Genomic DNA, 25736 nt, shown 5'->3' on the forward strand with positions numbered 1-25736 from the left:
CACATATAACAAATCCCAATTTAAACCCTGAAGTATAATGATGCTGAAAGACCCAAAGAAATTGCTTTGTACGCGGCAAAATATGGGTTGGCCCCCCCAAATCTCACTCCAAGGTTTTTGGAAAAGTTGGCAGCCCTGCTTACAGACATAGTAACCACCCAGTAAGCACACATACGTCGGCACGACGTATTGGCGATGTAATCAAAATACGGCGGGGATATGTAGTAGTTTGGTCGTTTGCTCACTGGCACAAAGTCCCCGAGACGTCGCTGCTATACGTTTCTGCGACGTGCAGCCGCTCTTTCCATTTGGAAGGCTAAAGGGATCTTAAACGTCACTTCCGCTTCACGTTTTGAATGTTCTTTACGTCGTTTTTTACGTCGTTCAATGTCAAAGCGGCGTTAAAAGCGCCGCGGAATGCTCCTTTAACGCCGCCTTTTACGTGGATCGGGTCGCGCATCACATGACGCGTTACGTCAGCGCCGTAAAAAACGCCGCGGTTTGATCATTTAACGCCGCTTTTTACGTGGATTGGGACCTGTATCAGAACGCGTTGTGTTAAAATTCTAATAATAATAATAATAATAACCCTGTCTTTTCCAAAGCCAATACATTTGTACTGTTATCACCCAATCAGTAAAGAACAATAACAGACCAAATGAATCCAACCCAGCACAAGTATGAGCAAAGCTCAGTGGATTTGGGAGAGGCTTGTCTCTTTTTCTACAGTCTGTTTTTCTATTAGTACGGCCATCGGTAAACTGAAATTGTAGGCAGCTTAACTGTATTGTGTTTTCATTGAATATGGTATCATTTGTAAAAGGTTTGCTGCAGACACAATTGATTAACGTCCACTGATATTGTACTTACTTGCTCTTAGTAAAATCAGGGAAGGCTACTAACCTCCAAAAATTTCTAAAAAATTAAAAACCATGAGACTTTCACTTTGCAAAATGAATTGTCTAGTTTTGATTGAGCTCGCTTTATTGTTATTAAGTAAATAACATCAGTGTTTCCCCCGTCTTTATAGAACCAATCCAAACACAATGCAATAACTCCACTAGGGGGCACTCACACACTCCAAATACATGAGACGTTTTAAGGACCTGACCACAGTACACATGCATTCTTTGTATATTCTAATTTCCAGAGAAATTCGTTTTTAAAGGCTTTAAAGACTTGTGTATACAAGTGTATACATCTGTACCAACAATGTATTTATGGAACAAGTCCACCATCAGGCTTAGGCCTACACTTACGTACCTACATTAGTTGGTGAAAGATGTAGGTAGGAGTAGAAGTGGCCTAATGATGATAAAGTAAATAGTTAAATTCAAGGCTGTCAACTGGGAGTAGCCTATATGGATGTGTGCAACTGACTGTTCACCAAATGCACAGCTTGTGCGTAGAAGCTTTGATTGTGCAAGTTTTGGTCTGAAAGAAGCAGCACAGACGATCAGACCGCTGGAGGCAGAACAGCAAGTGTTCCTACATGATGCACCTTAAAACCTGGGCTGGTAGAACTTCTCCACAAAGAGCATATCTGATGATCATTTCAGCCTTCTTCGTGACATTGTGGATGGACTTCCTGGCCTCATGAAAGCTGGGTTTACATCCACTTTCATCATTTTAAGCACAGTACAAATGACAGTTTAAGTTAAATGAATGACTTATGCCAATTTACGTTTATTTTTGCACTCTACAGACACATGTTGAGGTTACTGTTACTAATGACAGTTTCAGTTAAATGAATGCAGCAAAGTCTCTCAAACTACAGCTAAACCTGGGTTGTGTGTTGTGTTGATTGTGAGCGGCCAGGTAACAATCAGTTAAGTAACAAATAACCCAGCATTTCGCCTCACTTTTATTATTGAAAGGTAACGACGCCCCAAAAAACTCATCCATCTAGTCAAGACATGTCTGTTCTTGATAGACAGCTAGGTACAAAGGCACAACTGACTTAATAGCTGCAGCAGCTTTACAAACAAATGTGAACATTAGTGTTGGTCTAAAATAAATTACGCAACAGTTTAGTTTTTTTGAATGGGAACAAAATTCCACAGTGCAGTGCCCACCAGTGGAATAACATTTTCAAAGATAATATTTTTCAAAAAAAAGAAAAAGTATACTAAAGCCATGAAATGTCTATGCACCACAATTTTCTTAAATAAAAAAAATAAAACATAATTTAATTATTTGTGGAGCCTAGAAACCTTTGGACAAACACTTTCCAAGAAGTACTCCAAAATAAGGGAGCCGTACTGTACAAATCTGGAGAGAATATATAATTGTTATATTATCAAATATGACTGCATGGAATTGAAATTCAGTCATTTTTTTAATCATCACTTCAGGTGAAATATTCTGGCCAGGGTCTCTAGGAGTATAAAAAAAATAATTGTCAACTTTTTACCTCGGCCTCATTTTAGGTACTTTTGTCAAGGGCATAGATAGAGTAGCTTTGCAGGATGAGGGGGTGGGGACTTGGTTTCATGAGGGAGGCGCTAGTCAAACATTTGAAATGGGGGTACATCTTCCCCATCAAGTGCAGGGGAGGCAACCTGTAACACATTTGTTTTAAACAGCCAAACACATTCTTTCTTTCCTGCAATTTGAGGTGGTTTTAGCAAAACAAAAAATTCTGTAGTAACAGGGATCTGAGTGATCCAATCATCCGTGTGATCCTGAATGATCCGTGAGAAACAAAATACCTATCTTGTAAAATACAAAAATATTATTTATATGTTAAAATTACATTGCACCGCAAGTTAAATTACAGGAATTGTGCGTGTGTGGAAATTTGCAAGAAGTGCTGCAGTTCACTTGATACATCGTCTCTGACTCAAATCAAACCAGCTACATGTCCCTCACACCTTCCCAAAACCAAGGGACCCTTTCAGGGCAAGGAACATAAGCCTTCTGAAGTTGTCTTCTTCTGTAACTCCTCTCGGGAGGAAGAGGCAAAGGCTACAGGTTGATGAATATGGAATGCGGCAGCTCCCATCCTCCTGGTTATAGAAGTCAACCTCACATTGCTTCGGGAACCCAAGAGGGGGGACAGAATCTGCTCCTGTGACAAATACCATCAACTCCTCGAAAGAAACATCCATCTCCTCTTCTGCTGAGACACATACAAACAGTCCAATCATTAAAAGAACTAGTTATAGTTGTATACAAGAACTTGAAGAGAATGTACATTCAGTATTCAGGGGTTTCCCAGGTGTGTGTGTGTGTGTGTGTGTGTGTGTGTGTGTGTGTGTGTGTGTGTGTGTGTGTGTGTGTGTGTGTGAGGGATCCATATAGTATATAATTTTTGAGAGGCACTGCATTCAAGATCATAATTTTTTTATATGGTAGCAGATAAAGGCATTGCATCAAAAATATTCAAATCTGCTTATTACAAACAGCTAGTATCACACACCTTGAATGGACATCAGCCAGCACTCCCACTGGAAGACAGTCTCCTCCTCCTGTTCTCTGTGGTTGCTGCCCTGTGGACTCCAGGATATAGTGAAGAGGTTCCTGATGTCGTTCCTGGAGAGTTTCTGTGTTGTGTTTGTGAACAGTGGGAGGAATTCTCTCCAGTTCATCACCACCATCTCCCACATCTGGCCACATGAATTCATCCCAGCAATGAACTGTTGGACCATACTGGCCACCCTTAACACATTAATATCAATATTTTCACATCAATAACACATTCCGTAGCAAATAGTGTCAAACAGTGTGACAAAAATGGTAGACATGACTACAACATTTACTGGTTAATATTCAGTAACTCCTCCAATTTACACAACCGATGAAAACGAGATTACATTAAAGTGTATGGTTCAAAGCACTGTGTTCAAAATCCAGCTATACAAGTGTGCTTAGAGCCCCATCCCTTTGTTGTTGTTCATTTACCTGTGGTACAAGTAATGGGTAACTATTTGCCCGTGAATTGTAGGCAGGTCCCTCACAGAGGCTGTGTAAACGTTTGGCACACCACAGTCCACTATCCAGTCTCCCAATGTGCATTTGAGCTCCTCTAGCTCCTCATTGGTGCTGCATTTCACAACCTGGGTATACCAATAAATGAGTTATTTGTAGTCAATATAGATCTTAAGGTTACAGTGGACAAAAAATGTTTAGACAATGTTTCAAGATAGTGATACAAGTGATTAAAACAATACGATACTATTTTAAAACAAGACTATAACATACATTTTCCAGCTTTTTCTGCAACTCCTCTTCCTGGAAAACGTCCAAGTCAAAGGAGGTCATTTCAGGCTTCTGGCCACACATTAGCTGAAATAACTCTGGGTTCAGGCATCGGATACCTGGTCCATTGTGGATAATGGACCAGGCCACCAGCTTTCCCGCAGTATAAAATTTGTTTTGTGCCAACGCTCGTTGGTCATAGCTAAAAAGGAGCCGCCCTAGTCTTCCTTGGAAAATCCCCATCTTTTCCTGCAGTTCAATCATGAGGAGTCTGTAACAGAAAGATAAAACATCTCATATATGGCCTTAAAAATAATGGCACATCTGAAAAGGTATCACTGTTCACATGACCTTTTTATGCATCAAATCTTGAATTAACCTGAAATACTCCCTCCTTGGACCTCCGTAGTCCTCCGCCATCTCCCCAACAAACTCAATATGAGGCAGTTTGTGCCAGGCAAAATAGCTTCGGCTTAGCGCAACACATGCACTTTGAAGTATGTTTTTTCGCCTGGCAATGACGGGGATGGTGCAACTAACATCAAGATGGTCATTTTGGAATTCTTTTAAAATGTCAGCCAGACCTTTGACATCCTGAGAACACAGAAAACAAAACAATGACAACACATGCATAATCAGGACATATAGGATAGACAAATTTAGATAAAATCCTATATTTGCATACATTGGGGCTGTTGCACCGGACTGGAGACTGGAGAAATGAGGGAGATTCAAGTTCTGAATCAGAGAGATCCATGTAGAAGTCTTCCCTGTGTCCAACAGAAGATACAATATAATATAACAATTGGGAAAGGCAGTTCAAATATTGGGGTCAGCCAACAGCACACAAACTGTAAATTTACATTCAAAGATTATTCTCAAAAATGTCTAGTGGTCATGAATATTTAAACAATTTAACAGACAAACAAACCTCATTTCATCATGATTATTGCTACCAGTGGCCAGCTTGGAAGGGCCGTCCAGAGGAAGCTTGGATGGGCGGTCCAGTGGAAGCTTGGAAGGGCCGTCCAGAGGAAGCTTGGATGGGTGGTCCAGCGTCCTGCCTCAAACTGGCAGCTGTAGGCTGGACGGGCAGTCCTGCAGCCTGGACGACAAAAAATGAGAGAGAAAAAAAAAACATCCAGGAAATCACATTGAAGGATTTTTAAAGAATTTATTTTTAAATCGTGGAGGAAAATAAGTATTTGGTCATCCACAAACAAGCAAGATTTCTGTCTCTCAGACCTGTAACTTCTTCTTTAAGAAGCTGTTATGTCCGCCACTTCTTACCTGTATTAATGGCACCTGTTTGAACTCATTATCTGTATAAATAGACACCTGTCCACAACCTCAAACAGTCAGACTCAAAACAAAAACCATGGCCAAGACCAAAGAGCTGTACAAGTGTACCTAAGATGAACATTACAGATGTCTCCTTTCTAAGTAGGACAACTTGCACAATCCGTGACTGACTAAATACTTTTTTGACTGTACAATATCCAGATCCACCTGATCCGAAAGTAATTTCTGCTTAAATCTGTACATGGTGTTACAGGTACATGGTAACCTACTGAAAATCCTCACACACATTTGCATACCTGTGGACGAATATATAAATTGGACCGACGCAAGGCATTATTGGCATGGATTTCCCTGGGGCACTTGGAGTTCAGGATCAGAGGCAGGACCATTCTTTGGCCATTTACTCTGCATAACTCAAAGTCTTGCTGCATGAGTAAATCTTGAAACAAGTCCCTCAGGACTTGAAGAAATTCCTCTTCTTGTAAGTCCAGTGGTACAACGACCCGGCGAGGTTCAGTGGCATCTGACAAAGCATCAAAAAAAAGTATTACCTTTGTCAATAGCACATTCATTCCAAGCTGCTAAATGCATGTCAGTAATATCTGCAGGTTGCTGCTTTGAACGTAGTGACGTGCAATGACAAAGTGAAATCTAATATCAAATGAGTTCCGTGATGCGGTAATTACTTATTTAAATAACACATACAGTGGGTAGATGAAGTGAAGAAAACATGCATAAAGGGTAAGCCTAAACAATACAGAACAAAATGCCATGCTAAAAGGATAGACTTACCCATACGTGAAGTGAGCCTCTGAACATAATGCTTTAGCAGTGCAACTTTAAAAGTTATTTGCCGCCTTGCTACGCTCCTTGGTCGACGGCGTATCGGTCCACCGCTTTCCGAATTTCGAAACATCTGTAATCTGCAATATGAATTCATTGCATTACTTCAGTTTCTTTAGCATTGAAAAAGAATGTAACAATTAATTTTAAAAATGTATATAATTCAACAATGCACCATCAAATGTTGAAACATTTTCATGGATAATGAAAGTAGTTTATTAAAACTGTTCCAAGCAATTTGCCCATGTCCTTAATTAAGTGGTTTCCTTTGATTCATACTGCGAGTCAGCTCTAGAGCAGGCAAAAAAAAAGTGGAGCACTACTGCACTCCATATATATTCGAGCATTTCCAAATTCACCTGTCACAACAACCAAACCATTTAAGGTGACGTATTTTATCTTCATACTTTATGTATAGACAAAAAAACAATTACCACTCTGGTCTTAGTCATAAGGGGTCACATATTCTGACAACAGCTGTCAAAATATGTGACCCCTTATGACTAAGACCAGAGTGGTTATTGTTTTTTTGTCTATACATAAAGTATGAAGATAAAATACGTCACCTTAAATGGTTTGCTTGTTGTGACAGGGGATTTTGGAAATGTTCAAATGTATATAAGACTTTATTTATTTACAATTCACAGTGAGTTCACAATCAAATTATTACTTGGTTATTGATAATTTCCTCCCACAGCTCTTGTAGATTAGGGACCAGCCTCATGTTTTATTTCAACCACATCCTCATGATTAAGTCTACTCTGAGATGTTTATTAGTGGCCAACAGAATAAACACAAACTAGTTTATTTAGATTTACGATTAGACACTAGTCATTCAAAATCACACACACACACACACACACACACACACACACACACACACACACACCTCAAGTCAAAAAACACATTTTTAAACTATCGGCGATGAACTCACCTTCATTATAAACAGCTTGCAGTTTACGCTAAAAGCGTACTAAAGTTGTCTGTGTGAGTAAGCTCAGTGGCAACAGCGCTCCATAAAGTCGAAAAATACGATGGTCACAGAATTTGGTGTTACACCGGCCTGATGGTAGCTCGTGTGCGATGCGTCCAACGGACGTTTTCTTCTTAGTCCAAGAAACACACTTCCAACACGAAAACCACTCGATACGGTACACCGTCGTCCTCTCCGGTTAACAATCAGCGTCCTCTGAATCAGGAACTTTCTGCCGCTAGCTCCCGCTAGTGTGCCTGTTAGCCAGGCACAAAGTTTGTTCTAAACACTGCGGTAGACAACAAAAGTGCCGTTGTGTACTCCTCTACACCTTCGTTAGTCCACTTAGATCTTCTCCAAGCTAAGTATTCTCGTGTCTCTCGATGTTACTTTGTCTCTTGTTCATCTCCTCAAGTTTGCGACTCTCTATCTACAGTCTTCCTCATGTCTCCCTCTTGTCTCTCCGACACCAAAAAAACAACCCCTCCTTCACACATTCACTTCCTCACTCATGACCATTCTCCACAGACGACATTGACAACAAAACTGGCCAATCAGTATAACACGTTTTAAAATAAAGGACAATACATATCAATATTTTCCGGTTACACCACTGTTAATGTTCTAAACTATTTAGAACATTGTATATTAACTCCTAACTTTTAACATTTTGCAAAACTTTGTTTAATCTAGAACTAAAGGTTTTAAAGCTCTCAGTTAACCCTTTTTGATTCTCAATAAAACTAAATGACTTTCAGTTTAATTGCATTACTAGCTAACGATTTTGTTACATATGCTTTAGGTAGAAACTGACCGGTTTGAATCCCTTAGATTTATACCAGGGCTATATAAGGAAGAGAAATGTGGAAAATACATACATTCAAGAGAAAATATATAAAAAGCATATTGGCGGGATACAACGGTAAAATAAAGAATAATTCCCGGAAAATGAAGAGGCCGCTACCGATATAAATCAACGTTACACTAAGGTTAGTTATTACCAATTGGTACCACGCTAGTAGGCTTACCACGCTAGCTTTGGTTATCTTCTGCTGACCTTGTACAAATTATGCATTAGCTATTTGACCTGCTTTATCATTGTTTTCGCTGTTAATAGGGATAACAGACCATTTTGAGAGAGCTGCAAAAATAAATAAAAACATTACAACGCCACTTGCAAATGCGCCAATTTAACAGACGGGTGCTGCTAAGCAGTGCAAAAATAGAGTGGCAGAACGTAATATAAATTAAGAAAAGTTTGTGCATATCTTGCCTCGATAAAACATCAGTTTCCTCCTCCGGACCATCCTCATTTAATAGCCGATTAAATTGGGCGTTCATTCTGTCTCTAAGGTCGTTAATTCTTCCCCTGAAACGACTTCTCCGCTCAGCCATCCTTTCACCAATGACACTCAGCGAGTTATGAAGAAGAAGAAAAAGCGCGCAAGGATCTGACGACACAATCTGCCCCCCCCCCAAAAAAAAAGTCGGAGTGAAAACAAGGGGAAGTATTTAAAAGGGGATTTTAACTCTCGAATCTCTAACGCAAAATACGGCGCAGTCACTTTTGAGCTCTATAACGATAGTATATTTTCAATCGAAAGAGGATACAAGAACGACGACAACTGTCCTGCTTTATTTCTAAAAGATGGCTAGGAGAAACTTTATTTCCCAGTGCAAGTGGACGTTAGACAACTGCACTCGTCTTCGGCAGACAGATGCTGGGCCTGCTGTTTTGGAATCAACATTAAGAAGGTGAGAGTTTTAGTTGTAAAAGCTTTCTGTAACAGTAAAATTGCTAGAGAAATGCAGTTTCGTTTACAATATTGATAGTGAATGTAAAAGTTGAACAAGTGACTGTTAGTTTTTATAATGTTAGCCATAAGCACATGGTTATTTAATTTAGGCTGACCATGCCTTCAGTAGGTTAACATTAACTACAATGTAACGTTACGTAAACCTGGCTCTCTTGCTTAATGTATTCGACCTCTCTTTATGTAACCCAACTTCTGGGTCGTACACAGAAGTATGAATTTATTTTTTCCCAGATTGGCTCACCCTCTACTCACCAGTACAGTTGGAAGGTGCCAGTTTGGTGAGCAGTTCTAAGAATTCATATCCCAATGCAATTCTCCTTCCCAGTTATGTCAAAAGTCAAACTTAGATTGGCACTCCACTGAATTATTTCCCCTGCCAATGATGTTGATGTCAACTGTTAAATCTTTTCATTTACTGGGTTCTAGGTTGGAGACCATGCAGAGGAGCCTTGAATGGGCAAGGGGAAGGCTGATAAATGTTCAAGCAACAGATTGCTTACTTGGAGACATAGCTGAATATATCCATGAAGTAAGGAGCTGTAGATGGCATGAACAACAAGGTAAGTTAAAATGACACTGCATCGCAGATTGTGATGTAGGTTTGTAGCTTGATTGCTTTATGTCTACCCTCTCTTGCTTCAATATCCTCAAATTAAAATGTTAATGACATTGGTCTTCATTCCAATACAGCTGTACATCAAATTCAGATCCTTCAGACACCCACACAACACACAAACTGCAATTACAACAAATTCACTTCAATGGCAATGTACTTTATGTTACAGCCAGTTCATCTTACCAGGCTCCACTGGCTTGGAGTGGTGCTAGAGGTCCGCCTCACTTCTCCATCTCTCTAGACTAGAGCAACTGACATTCCTAAAGTCATGTGGATTTACAATGTCACGGATTGCAGATATTCTGCATGTTTCTGTACCTACAGTCAAACGACGTTTCAGGTAGGTTGCATTAGGACTTAATATTGCTGCTTTATCTAGCTGACTTGACAAGCAGCTGATGGATTACAAATGTGTGGCTTATGTGATTTTTCTTTTTTTTCTTTTTTTTTTCTTTAGAGATTTTATACACAGCCTAAGCTATACAGTGACTCTGTTCTTCATTTACTTCTCAGAAGGTTCAATTTGACCCGCTCTGCATCATACTCTGACATGTCAGACTCTGCCCTGGATGAAATGGTCAAAGAAATTGTAGTTGGGAATGACCTACTTGGCCCAGAGGCTGTCAGGGCACAACTGCGGTCACAGGGAATTTGGGTACAGAGATGCAGAGTGCGAGAGTGTATGCGGCGGATTGATCCAAGGGCCGCCGCTCTCAGAACGATGTCACAAAGATTGCACCGAAGGGCATACCGCGTGGCTGGACCAAATTCCTTGTGGCATCTTGATGGGAACCACAAACTGATAAGGTAGATGTTTGTTTGTTTGTTTGTTTGTTTGTTTAATCTCTTTTTATCTTTTATACATATTAGGTGGAGGATTGTTATTCATGGAGGAATAGATGGCTACAGTCGGCTCATCGTCTTCCTCCGCGCTTCAAATAACAACCGCAGCAGCACAGTGATGGACTGTTTCATGCATGGTGTGACCAGGTTTGGCATGCCGTCTCGTGTAAGGACAGATTATGGTGGAGAGAATACATCGGTGTGGCTAATGATGAACATTCTCAGAGGCTCTGAGCGAGGCAGTGCTCTCCGAGGAAGGAGCACTCATAATCAACGAATTGAGAGGCTATGGGGTGATGTCTGGCGAGGGTTGACAAATGTATACTATGACCTCTTCAATTTCCTGGAGAGTGATGGTGTTGTGGACATTGACAATGAGATGCACCTGTGGGCTCTTCATTATGTCTACCTGCCGCGACTCAATAGGGACATCGTAGCCTTTGTACAGCAATGGAACAACCATGGGTTGCGGACAGAAAGGCATCAGAGCCCCTTGCAGCTGTTTGTAAGAGGTTGCGTGGAACAGCAGGGACGGCCAAGCACTGCAATGCAGGACATCTTTGGTGCCAGAACTGCACCAGAGGGAGGTGTTCATGCTGCAGGAGCAATAGGAGGTGATAATGATCCAGATGGTGCTGGGGCTGTAGAAGCCTCTGCTTCAGAAAGGCTGGTAGTCTGGTCTGACAGAGTGACTGTACCTCCCAACCAGTACATGTTTGAGAGCTCAATCATAGAAGAGCTTGAAGCACGATTTGATCCACTTAGTGGCCCCAGAGATCGCCTCGGATTGGACATCCTGCATGGGGTTTTGTCTTTCCTAGGGTCCCTACCTCAGCAGTGAGTGAGTGTGTGTGTGTGTGTGTGTGTGTGTGTGTGTGTGTGTGTGTGTGTCTTGTAAATTTGACAATTAAACAGGCAAAACTAGATAAGTGTGGTCATTGTTGTTGTTGTTTTGTTTTTTTAAGCAAAGGTTTACAGATGTAAATCATACCTTTTTATTTAAGATTTTTTGTGAATGGTTCTGTCGAAAGTTGGCAGGTGCACTCAATGAATGAAGAGTGTACTTGAATGAAAAGAGTGAAGCCTACATATTATCTTTTGTAGACTACATCCTACTAGTTTATTAGGTGGGCTTATCTGTATGTGTATTCAAATAAAACCAATACAATGCAGTCCAGTTCAACCAGGCACCACAACCCACGGCCACCCATATGAACACAGATGAATCACCAGCTCTCCACATGAGTTTAAACAATTGCTGCACATAGACCTAATGAAGCAGCAAGGGTTCTTTTTAGACTGGTAGGCCTATCACACTGCAGTCAATTTTTGTCAGATTTACTAAGCTAGGAACCAAGTGTTTGGTTGTTCTGGACAAATCTCCATCTTTAAAAAGGTGACTTCACTAACCTACATATCTTTAAACATTCTCTGAAAGCTGCTAAAAATAAACCTGCTTGGGTTGTGGAAAAGAATGAACAGAATACCACCACAATGAATTTCAAAGAATAGTGTTTTTGTTGGTTTAATGCTATAGCCTGACGATAGTATCAACTCTTCAAAAGTCTAAGAGGACATGAAGCATGTTCTGGTCTTTTAAAAGTCCAAATGATAAGTCTGTTGGTGGACCCATCCCTTGTAGGCTACCATTCATGGACGACTGGGTTAAGATGATCTTTTGATGACTTAATTTTTAAACAACTTTACTTGGTCTTTTAAATTAAGCCATTTGTTTAACGTCTAACATAAAGGTGCATTTCAGGAAATGATAGTATTGTGGAAAAGTTAATTTCTGTAACTTTATTATAGTGACACTTCCATATGTTCATCATCCATAAAGTTTATCATTTCAGGCTTTTTTTAATCTTGGTTGATTCTTCTCAGTTCATATTTCCACATTATACATTCTTTGTTGTAATATTCTAATGTTTTGAGATAAAAGTTTTTGATTTACATGAGCTGTACACTATCATGATCAAGACTAAAACAAAAAAGGCTTGAAATCTTTCCTTTTATGTGTAATAAATTTAGGATATAACAAAGTTTCACTTCAACTTTTCCACTGTATTATAATATGAGATGCACCTGTCCTTGACATTTTAGTTTTTAAGTTTTAAACTTGCAGCTGTGTCCTTTATTTCAGTAGCAAAGCAGATGGGAAGAAGCACAGACGAACATTTCAAATATGATAAGTCATTCATTTAACTTAAACTGTCATTTGTACTGTGCTTAAAATGATGAAAGTGGATGTAAACCCAGCTTTCATGAGGCCAGGAAGTCCATCCACAATGTCACGAAGAAGGCTGAAATGATCATCAGATATGCTCTTTGTGGAGAAGTTCTACCAGCCCAGGTTTTAAGGTGCATCATGTAGGAACACTTGCTGTTCTGCCTCCAGCGGTCTGATCGTCTGTGCTGCTTCTTTCAGACCAAAACTTGCACAATCAAAGCTTCTACGCACAAGCTGTGCATTTGGTGAACAGTCAGTTGCACATATCCATATAGGCTACTCCCAGTTGACAGCCTTGAATTTAACTATTTACTTTATCATCATTAGGCCACTTCTACTCCTACCTACATCTTTCACCAACTAATGTAGGTACGTAAGTGTAGGCCTAAGCCTGATGGTGGACTTGTTCCATAAATACATTGTTGGTACAGATGTATACACTTGTATACACAAGTCTTTAAAGCCTTTAAAAACGAATTTCTCTGGAAATTAGAATATACAAAGAATGCATGTGTACTGTGGTCAGGTCCTTAAAACGTCTCATGTATTTGGAGTGTGTGAGTGCCCCCTAGTGGAGTTATTGCATTGTGTTTGGATTGGTTCTATAAAGACGGGGGAAACACTGATGTTATTTACTTAATAACAATAAAGCGAGCTCAATCAAAACTAGACAATTCATTTTGCAAAGTGAAAGTCTCATGGTTTTTAATTTTTTAGAATTTTTGGAGGTTAGTAGCCTTCCCTGATTTTACTAAGAGCAAGTAAGTACAATATCAGTGGACGTTAATCAATTGTGTCTGCAGCAAACCTTTTACAAATGATACCATATTCAATGAAAACACAATACAGTTAAGCTGCCTACAGTTTCAGTTTACCGATGGCCGTACTAATAGAAAAACAGACTGTAGAAAAAGAGACAAGCCTCTCCCAAATCCACTGAGCTTTGCTCATACTTGTGCTGGGTTGGATTCATTTGGTCTGTTATTGTTCTTTACTGATTGGGTGATAACAGTACAAATGTATTGGCTTTGGAAAAGACAGGGTGGAGTCCATTAGAATTTTAACACAACGCGTTCTGATACAGGTCCCAATCCACGTAAAAAGCGGCGTTAAATGATCAAACCGCGGCGTTTTTTACGGCGCTGACGTAACGCGTCATGTGATGCGCGACCCGATCCACGTAAAAGGCGGCGTTAAAGGAGCATTCCGCGGCGCTTTTAACGCCGCTTTGACATTGAACGACGTAAAAAACGACGTAAAAAACATTCAAAACGTGAAGCGGAAGTGACGTTTAAGATCCCTTTAGCCTTCCATATTTCCACGACGTATGTATATTTACATCGTTCTAACGTATGCCATACATCGTACAGATGCAGCTCATATACATCGTTCTAACGTATGCCATACGTCGTACAGATGCGGCTCATATACATCGTTCTAACGTATATAATACGTCGTACAGATGCAGGCTCATTTACATCGTTCTAACGTATAGTCCCAACATCCGCTTTACATTTTACAGATGCAATCTCGGGCACATCTTCCTGACATTGTTATACGTAGTACAGATGTCAGGAAGATGTGCCGATCAATTGATCCTGCATTAACCCATTTAACACAACTGATCAGTATAAGTCATACGAAACTACTTTAAATATCTTTACTAAATTACATGAATTGCTAAAGTAAGAGATAAGTCATACACAATTACTTATAATACATTTTATTTATGAAGCACTTTTAAAGGTACTCAGACAATTTACATAGTTCAAATTATTTGAGAAAATAGCACACTATAGCACATTAAAAGCTATTCTGAAAATGCAAAAAATGATCATGTAGCTATATTATGAGATAATTATCCTACTTTTGTCTGTACTAAGGGCTAATGTACAAAAACACTAGTAAAAAAGCTTAAACCAGTGTTTTGTTTTTTTAAGTCTGCCACTGTAAACCGACCTGGGGCACGCACGTTTCCTGGGAACAGTGTGCAACGGCTTAAGTCGTTTTCTCTCATTTGGTGTCTGTCTCTATTATTGGTTGTGTTCCAGGTGATACCCAATCAGAATCAGTGAAGCTAAAAAGTCAATTTATCCGTTTTTGGATGCCAATGGATCATGATAACCCAAGACTCAAAGACACTGAGCAATTGAGCCAAGAATAACATTTATTTAAGAAAATTCATTATTTTTCTTAATCTGTAGAGTCACTGAATATACAATATTTCTCTCTTTTGACTACACACTTGTGAGCTGTGTATCCCTGCTTCACAACAGCAGTGTGTACATGTTGGAGAACAACAACTAATTCTCACACTATATTGTCCACTGTCTATCATAATGTCAATTATTTCAGTAGCTAAAAAAGGGTGTCTCAGCTCCAGCCTCTTCTCCAGTCTGTTGCCAGTCTAGGAAGTCCTTAATAGCCTACTCGCCTTCAGACTCCGGAAAGTAGGATTCCTCTGTGCTGCAACTGTGGCAAGAACAAAAGATTTGAGTTAAGTACATTCAAAGATGTATCTTTCAATGCATGGAAGTATTTTTTTTATTTCATTCTTTGTTTCTTTTCTCTTTGTTTTTAGGAAGTGGTTGAGTAATGTAATGTAATGTAAGTCTTTTTTTTGCAGATGTGACTAGAAGACCAGCTTCATTAAGTAGAATATGGCAAGCAAAATGTTAACATAGTTAAATTCTCTGCAAACTTTTCCTCAGAATCTCCAATTCAGCCTTTTCATATAATTGAACAGTAAGGCCAATTGGTCAGTAGGGGGAGCTGCAGTTTGTGCAGTTTCATTTTGGATGAAGTTCAAGATCCCCAACAGGTGGGCTGTTGACACTTGAAAGGATACAGCTACGGCCAAAAGTTACGCAAAAATCCTACTTAATCTAGACCAATATGACCAATATGACATATTTGTTATACTTTCACCGAGGAAAACACGTTCTGTTCTTCTGGAGTTTTAATTAAAATCCCGATCTGTTTCCTGAACAGAACTACTTGTTTTGGTGCCTAAATTTAACTGTTTTGTCACCGTCGCTGTATCCCATCTAGCCTCAACCACTGTTCAATTCAATTCAATTTTATTTATAGTATCAATTCATAACAAGAGTTATCTCAAGACACTTTACAGATAGACCACACTCCAGAATTTACAAGGACCCAACAGTTCTAGTGGTTTCCTCCAGAGCAAGCAACAGTGCGACAGTGGCGAGGAAAAACTTCCTTTTAGGCAGAAACCTCGGTCAGACCCAGGCTCTTGGTAGGCGGTGTCTGAATGGCACTGTTAAAGCGCCATTCCGACAATATGTATTTAGATCACTTTCTAAATGAAAGCTTTAAATAGCATGTTATACATTGTCCCATAAAATATGCTGTAACATTCTCTGTAAAAGGGCTAACATCAAGGTTTCATGCTAATCACAAAGCTTTAAAATTATTTACTTTCGACACCAAAAGGTGCCATTTTATGCTGCCGTCTCTTTACTTCCTACTTCCATTTTCAATTATATTTTTTAAACTTACCCCAGATGATTTGGCAAAGTAATGACTGGGAATATGGCAGCTTTCCGCATGTCTCACATGTCCTCTTGGTCAACATGGCAGTTGAGAGATCTGAAAAATACTAACATATAAAACATTTTAAATAAGATAAAATTCTTAATTAATCCCAAAGTGGGAAAATTTTCAGTGATACTGCATCAAAGGGAAAGTGCAATGACAAACGCATCAGTAAAAATGCAAGAATAAAGCAGTTAAAACAGTTAAGGATACAGATAGAATGTTAAATAACACCATATTACAGGAGTTATTGATATTGCATAATAAGGTGTAGATAGATGTTGCACATGAGTAAATTGTCACATTCAATTCAATTCAATTCAATTTTATTTATAGTATCAATTCATAACAAGAGTTATCTCAAGACACTTTACAGATAGACCACACTCCAGAATTTACAAGGACCCAACAGTTCTAGTGGTTTCCTCCAGAGCAAGCAACAGTGCGACAGTGGCGAGGAAAAACTTCCTTTTAGGCAGAAACCTCGGTCAGACCCAGGCTAATGGTAGGCGGTGTCTGACGGGCCGGTTGGGGTTAGAATGAAGAGTGGCAATAACAAAAATAGAAAAAAATTAGTAGTTTGTAGCAGTTCTTTGTAGTAGTTCATGGCATAGCAGGACGCTGTGCGGCATTACAAGGCACAGCAGGACGTAGCAGGACGTAGCAGGGCACCGCAGTGTAGCAGTTGAACATGGCATCACAGAACGTGTAGCGGGACCATGGCGATAGCTGCTACCCTGATTTCGGAGCCTCTCTGATCCAAGGGAACATGTGTGGTCTACTTGGAGCAGTGTTGATTATAAAGTCTGACAGCAGCAGGAAGGATGTGTGGTATCTCTCCTTCACTGCACGTTTGGAAAACTAGATAGATTCAGATTACAGGTGTTTAATTTGCATCAAACAAAAACCTAATATGACAACATACCTGTCTCTTTTCACAATTGTGGTATGATGTCCTTCATCTGTGCATTGCCTTCTCTCACAACTCCTGCCCACGTCTTCTGATCTTCCACTAACTACACACACAACATACAACATAAAAACAGACACACTGTGTGAAAGCTATCAACAAATAATGTTCTTTTGTGAGGATGAAGTATTTTTAGTATTGCAAACTATTGTTTTGAAATGAAAACGGTGTATTTTGACATTTTGTAGAAGATGGTGGAAATTCTTAGCAAGAACCACTTATCTAATGAGGGATAACTAGTGAAAAAAACAACAGTTTACCAAGGTTACCCTGGCTTTAAACATGAAACGGAAAAGTGCCAATCAAATTAATTGTGATATTGATGATTGCATTGATCTCAAATTCAAATGAGTTTCAATATGTCCATTGAACGCGTTTAGTCCTAGTTAAAGCTGATTATAAACCTCTAATGTCTAATATAGCTAAAGTTAGTTAGCTAGGTTTATGGTCAATTTAGCTTCAACAAACCGTTAAACAAAGTTATGTGACTGTCAGTAGTTAGCCAACAAAAACGGTCACCATCTAATAACTGATATTTTATGACCGTTGGCACTCCGAACAGTTTTTAAAATCAATTGTTAACCAGATTTAATGTTCATGCCGAATGTACAGAAACTAACCACAGTCTTACTAAACTGTTTTACATAGCTAGACAGTGCCCTTTGATGATAAGCAGGGTAAAAATAAAACCTTATAATCACAACGCAGGGCTGCCAACTCTCACGCATTGGCCGTGAGACACACGCATTTGACTGGTTTCACACGCGCACACGCCACACCCCCGATTTCTCACGCTGAAGTGTCAACCCGGTCGGTCAAATTTATGAAAGATGAGTTTATCTATGTTTTTACCTGTTGAGCCACTTGTGATCGACTAGTTGTGCTTTCAGAGACTGTGAGGGGCTTCAAGAGCGCTCCCTGTCTGTGGAATTTTCAAATTGTCGCAAAATGAGAACATTTTTTCCACGAGCCATCCCAGGTGCATTTCCCCTGCTTCAGGTATGTGCTCTGAGTATTACAGACCCGTCCGGCGCTTCAGGTATGAGCTCTGATTATCACAGACCGTCCGTCGCTTCGTGTCCACTCTCTCTGTAAAGATGGAGGTGAGCAGCGCGGCTGGTAGTGTAGCAACTTCAGTTCATTGTAGTGGACTCGCTCTGGGGGGCAGTGACGCGTTGCATCCATGCGTAGACCTCCGATAAAGAGCAGCGTACGGCCACCTCTAAACTCTGTCAGAGACCAGAGACCCAAATGGGCCTCTGCGTCTGTCAGACGGTCTGAATGAGATCCATCATATCAGCGGAGGAATGACATGCACAGCAGACTATATTACAACTCTCCACATCTCGGACACAGAGATGGGAGGAGTTATGTGCACAAAGTTGTAAATATGAGCAGAAATCTGGTGAAACACACCTGAGCTATACTAGCCTATATATATATATATATATATATATATATATATATATATATATATATATATATATATATATACGATACTGCAACGTTGGGCCACTATTGTGCATCTCTAACCTCTGCATCTCTAAATGTAACTGTAAATAATTAATTGATGTTTTTTAAAATGAACAAATAGTCTTTATTTTCACAAAAAAGTAAAAACAGTAAGTGGGGCCAGAGGATGACAGCCAAACATTACTGAACATTGGCACAAAGGTTAAAGGATTAGAATTTATGTAACTTAGTGGTTCTCATTCTTTAGAATTTCAGTGGTCTTAGTTGATCCCTCAACATTAATTTAACTTTGGGTCCCTGGTCCCTACACCAGGGACCCCTGGACCTGTTCACCACAGACCCAAATCTTCTCAGCTGTTGCTGACATATGCTACTGTCTCTTCATGTGGTTCATTATGTTTGGCACATTGTGTGGGTCAGTTCTTATATCATAAGAAGTTAATAATGTAAATGCTGAATGCCCTAAAACCTGTTGATACAACAACACAAAGGCTCCTAACCCTACCGTTTTGCACATATCATGTAAGACTTGATTTCTCCATTTTTTTTGCAAAAAAACTCTCCAGAAAGTGCCATTTAATGGTTTATTTTTCAACTTTTTTTCCTGGGGGGGCATACCCCCAGACCCCCCTAGGGAGTCCCCCATCCACCCACATATACCAAATCCCAATTTAAACCCTAAAGGATAAAGACCAAAAGAAATTGCTTTGTACGCGGCAAAATATGGGTTGGCCCCCCCCAAATCTCACTCCAAGGTTTTGGGAAAAGTTGGCAGCCCTGCAACGTATTAGTTAAGTATGACCGTTAGCAGGCAATTAGAAGCCCCCTGAAATTCTTCACCTTTTAAAATTAAGATTTAACGTTAGTTAGCTAGCTAGTTGACATATTAGCTATTCCAAATTTACCTTACCATTTGATTCGATAACAAGTATTCAAGTCTTAAACTATGTTCCCAGTTGAGGTTTCAGTTCCATTTAAGCCAATAAAAGAAAACTAACCGATACAAGCAAAGTATGACTGAGGTGAAGGCACTCGGTTACTTTTAGCTAGCTAGCTAACGCTAGCATCAACGGTAACGGATATCGGGTAACGTTCAATTATGCCTAACGATAACGTTAGTTAGCTAGCTAACGCTAGTCAAATTAGTAGCTACATTTGGCAAGCTAGAACACTGGTATTTTAATTTTAAATGAACGTGAAAAGGGCGGCTAGTGCGATATTAGCCTGATCTTAAGGCTTTGAAGTTACTTTAAACCATGACATGGCGTAGCTAACGTAGCAAGTAGCTAAAATAGCTTTTTATTTGTCAAAAGAACACACACTTCCACATGCGAAAACCTCAAAATATTGTTTTAGCTGACGTTATCTACATTAAAATGAAATAGTGCTTACCATAGTGTTTAACAGCAACGAAGCAGTCGTCCGTCCCAACCCTTCGTAGACTGGAGACTTTTTTCCTTCCTTTGTCGACAGTGGCGCGAATTTGTTGCTGGGCAGAATTCACATTTACTGTCCATCACATCAATAGTGTGTGTAACGTTAAGACGTCCAGACGCTCAATAAACGATGCTTCCAAATGACCCGCGAACAACTGAGGAACCTGTAATACATTTTACCGACATATTTAATACGTTGCTGCGATGTATAGATTTCCATCACAATACGACGTACAGGTGCTCAAAAAACGATGCTTCCAAATGACTCGCGAACAACTGAGGAACTTGTATAAGATCTAAAAGACATATTTAATACGTTGCTGCGATGTATAGATTTCTATCACAATACGACGTCCAGGCGCTCAATTAACGATGTTTCCAAATGACCCGCGAACAACTGAGGAACTTGTAATACATCTAAAAGACGTATTTAATACGTTGCTGCGATGTATAGACTTCCATCGTAATACGACGTAGAGACGCTCAATTAATGATGCTTGCAAATGACCCGCGATCAATTGCAGATGAAGCGATCATTTGCAGACGTCGTGCCGACGTATGTGTGCTTACTGGGCACGTTCTGGTGAACGTGGGGTTTGTAGTCCTTACATAGTACCAGTAGATTTCTGGGCTCGTGGGGTTTCAGACATGCTGCTTGTTTTAAGTGCAACTCCCGTTGCATCTCTGCCATCGGAGATTTTTTTTTTTTACTGTCAGCTGCCCCCCGCCCCCTCTCTCTCTGTGTCTCTCTCTTACTCACTCATTCACACACACACACACACACACACACACACACACACACACACACACACACACCTTGTGTGGAAATAAAAGAAATAAAAGAAATAAAAAAGAACCAAAAACAAAAAAAATCACACTGATCATCAATAAAAAGTTAAAAAAGAAAGTTATATTGAGTATGAAAACACTTGTTCATTACATTTTACTTCATAATTGCAACCGCATGTGTTGTATTCATTGTTGCAAAACCTTCTGTGTATATAGTTTGTTTGTTACCATGACAACACCATTGATCTGAAGCTCGATGCTGTCATGTAAATAGTTTTCAAATCAGCAATAAATATAACAATTTTTGATCAACTCACATCAATTGCATGCTTAAATATCATACCGGTTAAAGCCCCGCACATTTCAAGAGAACCTGACCCACTTCCTGGTTAAATCTGACCACTTCCGGTTTAGGCCCCGCCCAGTCCGAGTACGGATCCGGATACAGATAATTCATGTGGTAAACAGATACAGATACAGATAATGCTGTACTCGCTCATCCCTAGTTCCCGGTGTGATGAACGTAAACTACACTATATACAGTACGTATATCGGCCACGTTATGGTCATGAAACCAAAGTAGGCAAAGTTATAATAAAAAACATTAGGCCTACATATTACGGAGTAACACAAACTGTCCTTTATTAGAGAAGGACAAGCAACAAGAAAATGAATCATGAATGTATTGGTCTCTGACCAGTCATATCTGGGAATATTGCTGCATTGTCCCACTTAATCTCCGCAGCGTCCTGTATAAACCTGAAGCTGCATAGACCCAGACGCAGCGCTGCTCATCTCTACTTTTACAGAGAGAGTGGACACTGGTGCGATGCACAGATCTGCCGGCAAGCAGCGGCCGCACGCCAGGCAGCGGCCGCACGCCAGGCAGCGGCCACACGCCAGGCAGCGGCCACCGGGCAGCGGCCACCAGGCAGCAGCCCCCGTGCAGCGGCCGCACACCAGGCGGCCTTGACCCACTACCGTCCCACCGGGAATAGTCCTGACTCTCCCGATTGCCACTCCACATCTGGGTGCCAGTGCAACCATTTCTAACCATCTAAACAACTGCTATAGTAGGGTTTAAATCAAACTTGCGACAACAATAGTGACAAATAATTGCATGTTAATAAAAATAAAGCAGAACACATGCAAAAGACAACGGAATAACTTAAACATGTTTATGTCGGATCAGAGAGGCACCTGATTTAACACGAGACTCCAGGATTAATCTTAGCCTGGCTAAACAGAAGATCAGCTGTGCATGAAAACCTCATATCAATTAAAACCACAAGTGCAATTGTGCAAAAGAATAGGATAATCAAATGTGGACTCTTCAAGCTGTACTATTATCAGATTATAATATTGATTTATTTTGTCTTGCTGAAACCTGGCTGGGTGATAGAGAATATGCCTAATGAATCCACCCCTCCCAGTCATATTAATAGTTACATTCCTCAAGGCGCAGGCCGAGGAGGTGGAGTTGCACCAATCTTCGATTATAGTCTACTAATCAGCTCTAAACCTAAACTAAATTATAACTCTGAAATTTGAAAGTCTTGTTCTTAGACTTTCACACCCAAGTTGGAAATCACTGCAGCCAGTTCTATTTGTTATAGTGTACCGAGCACCTGGTCCATACTCTGAATTCTTATCTGAATTTGCAGACTTTAGTCCTTAAAACGGACAAAGTTGTTATTGTTGGGGATTTTAATATTCATGTGGACGATGAGAATGATAGCCTTAGTACTGCTTTTATCTCTCTTTTAGATTCTATTGGCTTCTCTCAAAGTGTTCATAAACCGACTCACCGTTTTAACCACACCCTCAATCTTGTTCTGGTGTATGGTGTTCCCACAGAATCCCTTTTTATCTGACTTGATAACTTTTGAGTTTATACTGCTGAACTACACGTCATTACCTTCTATACAAGATCTGATGATGTTGTAGCTAAATATAAGGATGTGATTCCATCAGCTTTTAATTAATTACCAAGTCACAAAGTAACGGAGGACTCCTACACTGTAAAAACAATCTGTAATTTTACATACCTTTTCTTGTTAACTTTACAGGTCTTTTCTGTATTTTTTAAATAACAAAAAACACCAATAAATTATTAAAATAAACTGAATTTAAATGTCTAATGTAAAATAACATAAAAAATAGGGATGAGCGAGTACAGCATTATCTGTAGGCTATCTGTTTACCACATGAAGTATCTGTATCCGGATCCGTACTCGGACTGGGCGGGGCCTAAACCGGAAGTGGTCAGATTTAACCAGGAAGTGGGTCAGGTTCTCTTGAAATGTGCGGGGCTTTAACCGGTATATTTAAGCATGCAATTGATATGAGTTGATCAAAAAATGGTATATTTATTGCTGATTTGAAAACTATTTACATGCCAGCATCGAGCTTCAGATCAATGGTGTTGTCATGGTAACAAAAACTATATACAGAACGTTTTGCAACAATAAATACAACACATGCGGTTGCAATTATGAAGTAAAATGTAATGAACAAGAGTTTTCATACTTAATATAACTTTCTTTTTTAACTTTTTATTTTTGTATAATCAGTGTGATTTTTTTGTTCTTTTTTATTTCCACACAAGGGGTGTGTGTGTGTGTGCGTGAGTGAGTAAGAGAGAGACAGAGAGAGAGGGGGCGGGGGGGGGGGGGGCAGCTGACAGTAAAAAAAAAAAAAATCTCCGATGGCAGAGATGCAACGGGAGTTGCATTTAAAACAAGCAGCATGTCTGAAACCCCACGAGCCCAGAAATCTACTGGTACTATGTAAGGACTACAAACCCCACGTTCACCAGAAATCTACTGGTTACTATGTAAGGACTACAAACCCCACGTTCACCAGAAACCTACTGGTTACTATGTAAGGACTACAAACCCCACGTTCACCAGAAATCTACTGGTTACTATGTCTGTAAGTACTATAAACTGAAGTTAAAAACAAACCTGAAGAAACCCTAAACGTTAACGGAACAGATCCGTGGACCGAATTGACTGAAGGAGCGGGAGCGAGCGAGAGAGCGCATTTCTCCATGTTCTGTGTGTGTGATTGATCCGAGCGGGTTTGTAGGCGGGGGGGGGGGGGGGCGCTGTGATTATCACAGAACACTGCGCGGCCAGTTGAGGAGTTTTATTCAATCCGAGCACGGATATTGACTCATAATACTCGTATGATACTTGTACTCGGCGAAAGTGCTTTATCCATACCGGATACTCGTTTCAGTCGGATACTCTGATCACCCCTAATAAAAAACCTTTAACTGTGAATAAGCATAGCATTATTATTTTACAGAAAATGTTTTTCACATAAAATTACTTTTAAAATACATTCAAATTATATTGTATTTTCGCAAATATTTTTATTTATAAAACAGTTAAATTTAAGTTTAATACTGTAAAAAAAAGTAGATACAATTAGTGGCAATTAACAGCAAAAAAAAGTATTTGTCATTTTACATAGAGTTATTTGTAAACTATAAAATTGTATGTAATATTTTATAAAATTATGTAAACATTTATTTTGAAAACAAAAACCTTGGAAAATTGCTTTTTTAGTCAGTGTATAAATGTCTGAGCATTGTCAAACTGTCTTTAAACAGTATTAAAGTGTAAAAATACAGTTTGTCTTTTAAAACAGCCACAATCATTGTAATTACACACCCAAAACAAAAATGTATAGTTTTCACATACGTAAGTCTCAGAATGTCTCATATATATTCACAAATATTTTGGTTATTTAAAAGCTAAATCTAAGTTTTAAGGTTTGATACGGTAAAAACATTACTAAAAAGGTGCACTTAGTGACGATTGACAGTAAAAGATATTTGTTCAGTAATTTTATATGGATTTGCTTGTTAATTTACTTAAATTTCCACTTTGATATTTATATGTCACATGTCAGATGTTCATGTTAAATATGGCCAAAGTATCAAATAATGAGCTAAACATATTCAAAAGAAATCAGACAAAAAACAAAAAACAAACACACAAACAAACAAAAAAAAACAGATTAACCACAGTTTTCTTTAATCTGGGCTCCGTGTGACGACACACTGAGCCAGTTTCCTATATCTGGCTGCTGGCTGAGTACACAGGTCACACCCACAAAACACAGGAACAGCGCTGCCCCATCGGCCCAGTCTATCCAGAAAGCACAGGATGACAGAACTGAGTTGGAGCTTGTTCAGTGTACCACACAGAAAGTGCTTTCACGGTTATGAACAAAAGTACATATTTTCTGGTTTTCACTCTGAAGTCCTCTGGCTGCTGTGCCTCAACTCTGATTTAGAAGTTTCCTGATGGACAGATAGCTTTACTTGTTGTAAATGCTAGCTGTTGCTAACAGCTTGCAGCAGCAGCTGTTATAAACAGCCTCTGTCCAAAGCATCTGTAATGTTAACGTTTACATCTAAAACTAGCTAGAGGAAGCTACCATACAGGGATCACAAGACTACAATATAGGACTTGAAATGCACCATCATACAGCCGCTTTTTAAGTCAAACATTTCGTTACATTTAGGGCAGTCTTAATAAATATATTTATATCCTCTTGAGAACCGAGGAAAATAAGTTTTTTCCTAATCATATTTTTTTGTGATTCCATACCTGTTTAGGGTTAAAAAAACATCCTACAATTTACACATTTTTATTTTAATTTTTAATTTTT

General features: G+C 39.5%; 2 protein-coding genes across 2 annotated transcripts; one reads left to right on the forward strand and one right to left on the reverse strand.

Annotated features, from left to right (window-relative positions):
• Positions 1-2867: 2867 nt before the first annotated feature.
• Positions 2868-4105, reverse strand: LOC116684904 (G2/M phase-specific E3 ubiquitin-protein ligase). The gene is made up of 3 exons (XM_032510287.1): positions 3904-4105; positions 3422-3660; positions 2868-3118 (listed from the first exon to the last, which is right to left on the reverse strand). The coding sequence occupies exons 2-3, from the start codon at positions 3648-3650 to the stop codon at positions 2868-2870; spliced, it is 480 nt and encodes a 159-aa protein (XP_032366178.1). The 5' UTR covers positions 3651-3660; positions 3904-4105.
• A 5434-nt stretch (positions 4106-9539) lies between these two features.
• On the forward strand, positions 9540-11435 carry LOC116684911 (uncharacterized). Its single transcript, XM_032510290.1, has 4 exons — positions 9540-9695; positions 9921-10091; positions 10265-10558; positions 10622-11435. The coding sequence occupies exons 2-4, from the start codon at positions 10033-10035 to the stop codon at positions 11433-11435; spliced, it is 1167 nt and encodes a 388-aa protein (XP_032366181.1). The 5' UTR covers positions 9540-9695; positions 9921-10032.
• Positions 11436-25736: the final 14301 nt, after the last annotated feature.

The sequence above is a fragment of the Etheostoma spectabile genome, unplaced genomic scaffold (genome assembly GCF_008692095.1).
Source record: "Etheostoma spectabile isolate EspeVRDwgs_2016 unplaced genomic scaffold, UIUC_Espe_1.0 scaffold00569390, whole genome shotgun sequence".
Taxonomy (NCBI): Eukaryota; Metazoa; Chordata; class Actinopteri; order Perciformes; family Percidae; genus Etheostoma; species Etheostoma spectabile.

What these genes read in the sequence shown, in the direction of transcription:
- LOC116684904 (XM_032510287.1), bottom strand. Translation starts at nt 3,650, where the DNA reads ATGGTCCAACAGTTCATTGCTGGGATGAATTCATGTGGCCAGATGTGG. An exon ending in CTGGCTGATGTCCATTCAAG is followed by an intron (nt 3,119 to 3,421) that starts GTGTGTGATACT and finishes GTGTCTCAGCAG; the next exon opens with AAGAGGAGATGGATGTTTCT.
- LOC116684911 (XM_032510290.1), top strand. Translation starts at nt 10,033, where the DNA reads ATGTCACGGATTGCAGATATTCTGCATGTTTCTGTACCTACAGTCAAA. An exon ending in ACAGTCAAACGACGTTTCAG is followed by an intron (nt 10,092 to 10,264) that starts GTAGGTTGCATT and finishes TTTACTTCTCAG; the next exon opens with AAGGTTCAATTTGACCCGCT. An exon ending in GGGAACCACAAACTGATAAG is followed by an intron (nt 10,559 to 10,621) that starts GTAGATGTTTGT and finishes TATACATATTAG; the next exon opens with GTGGAGGATTGTTATTCATG.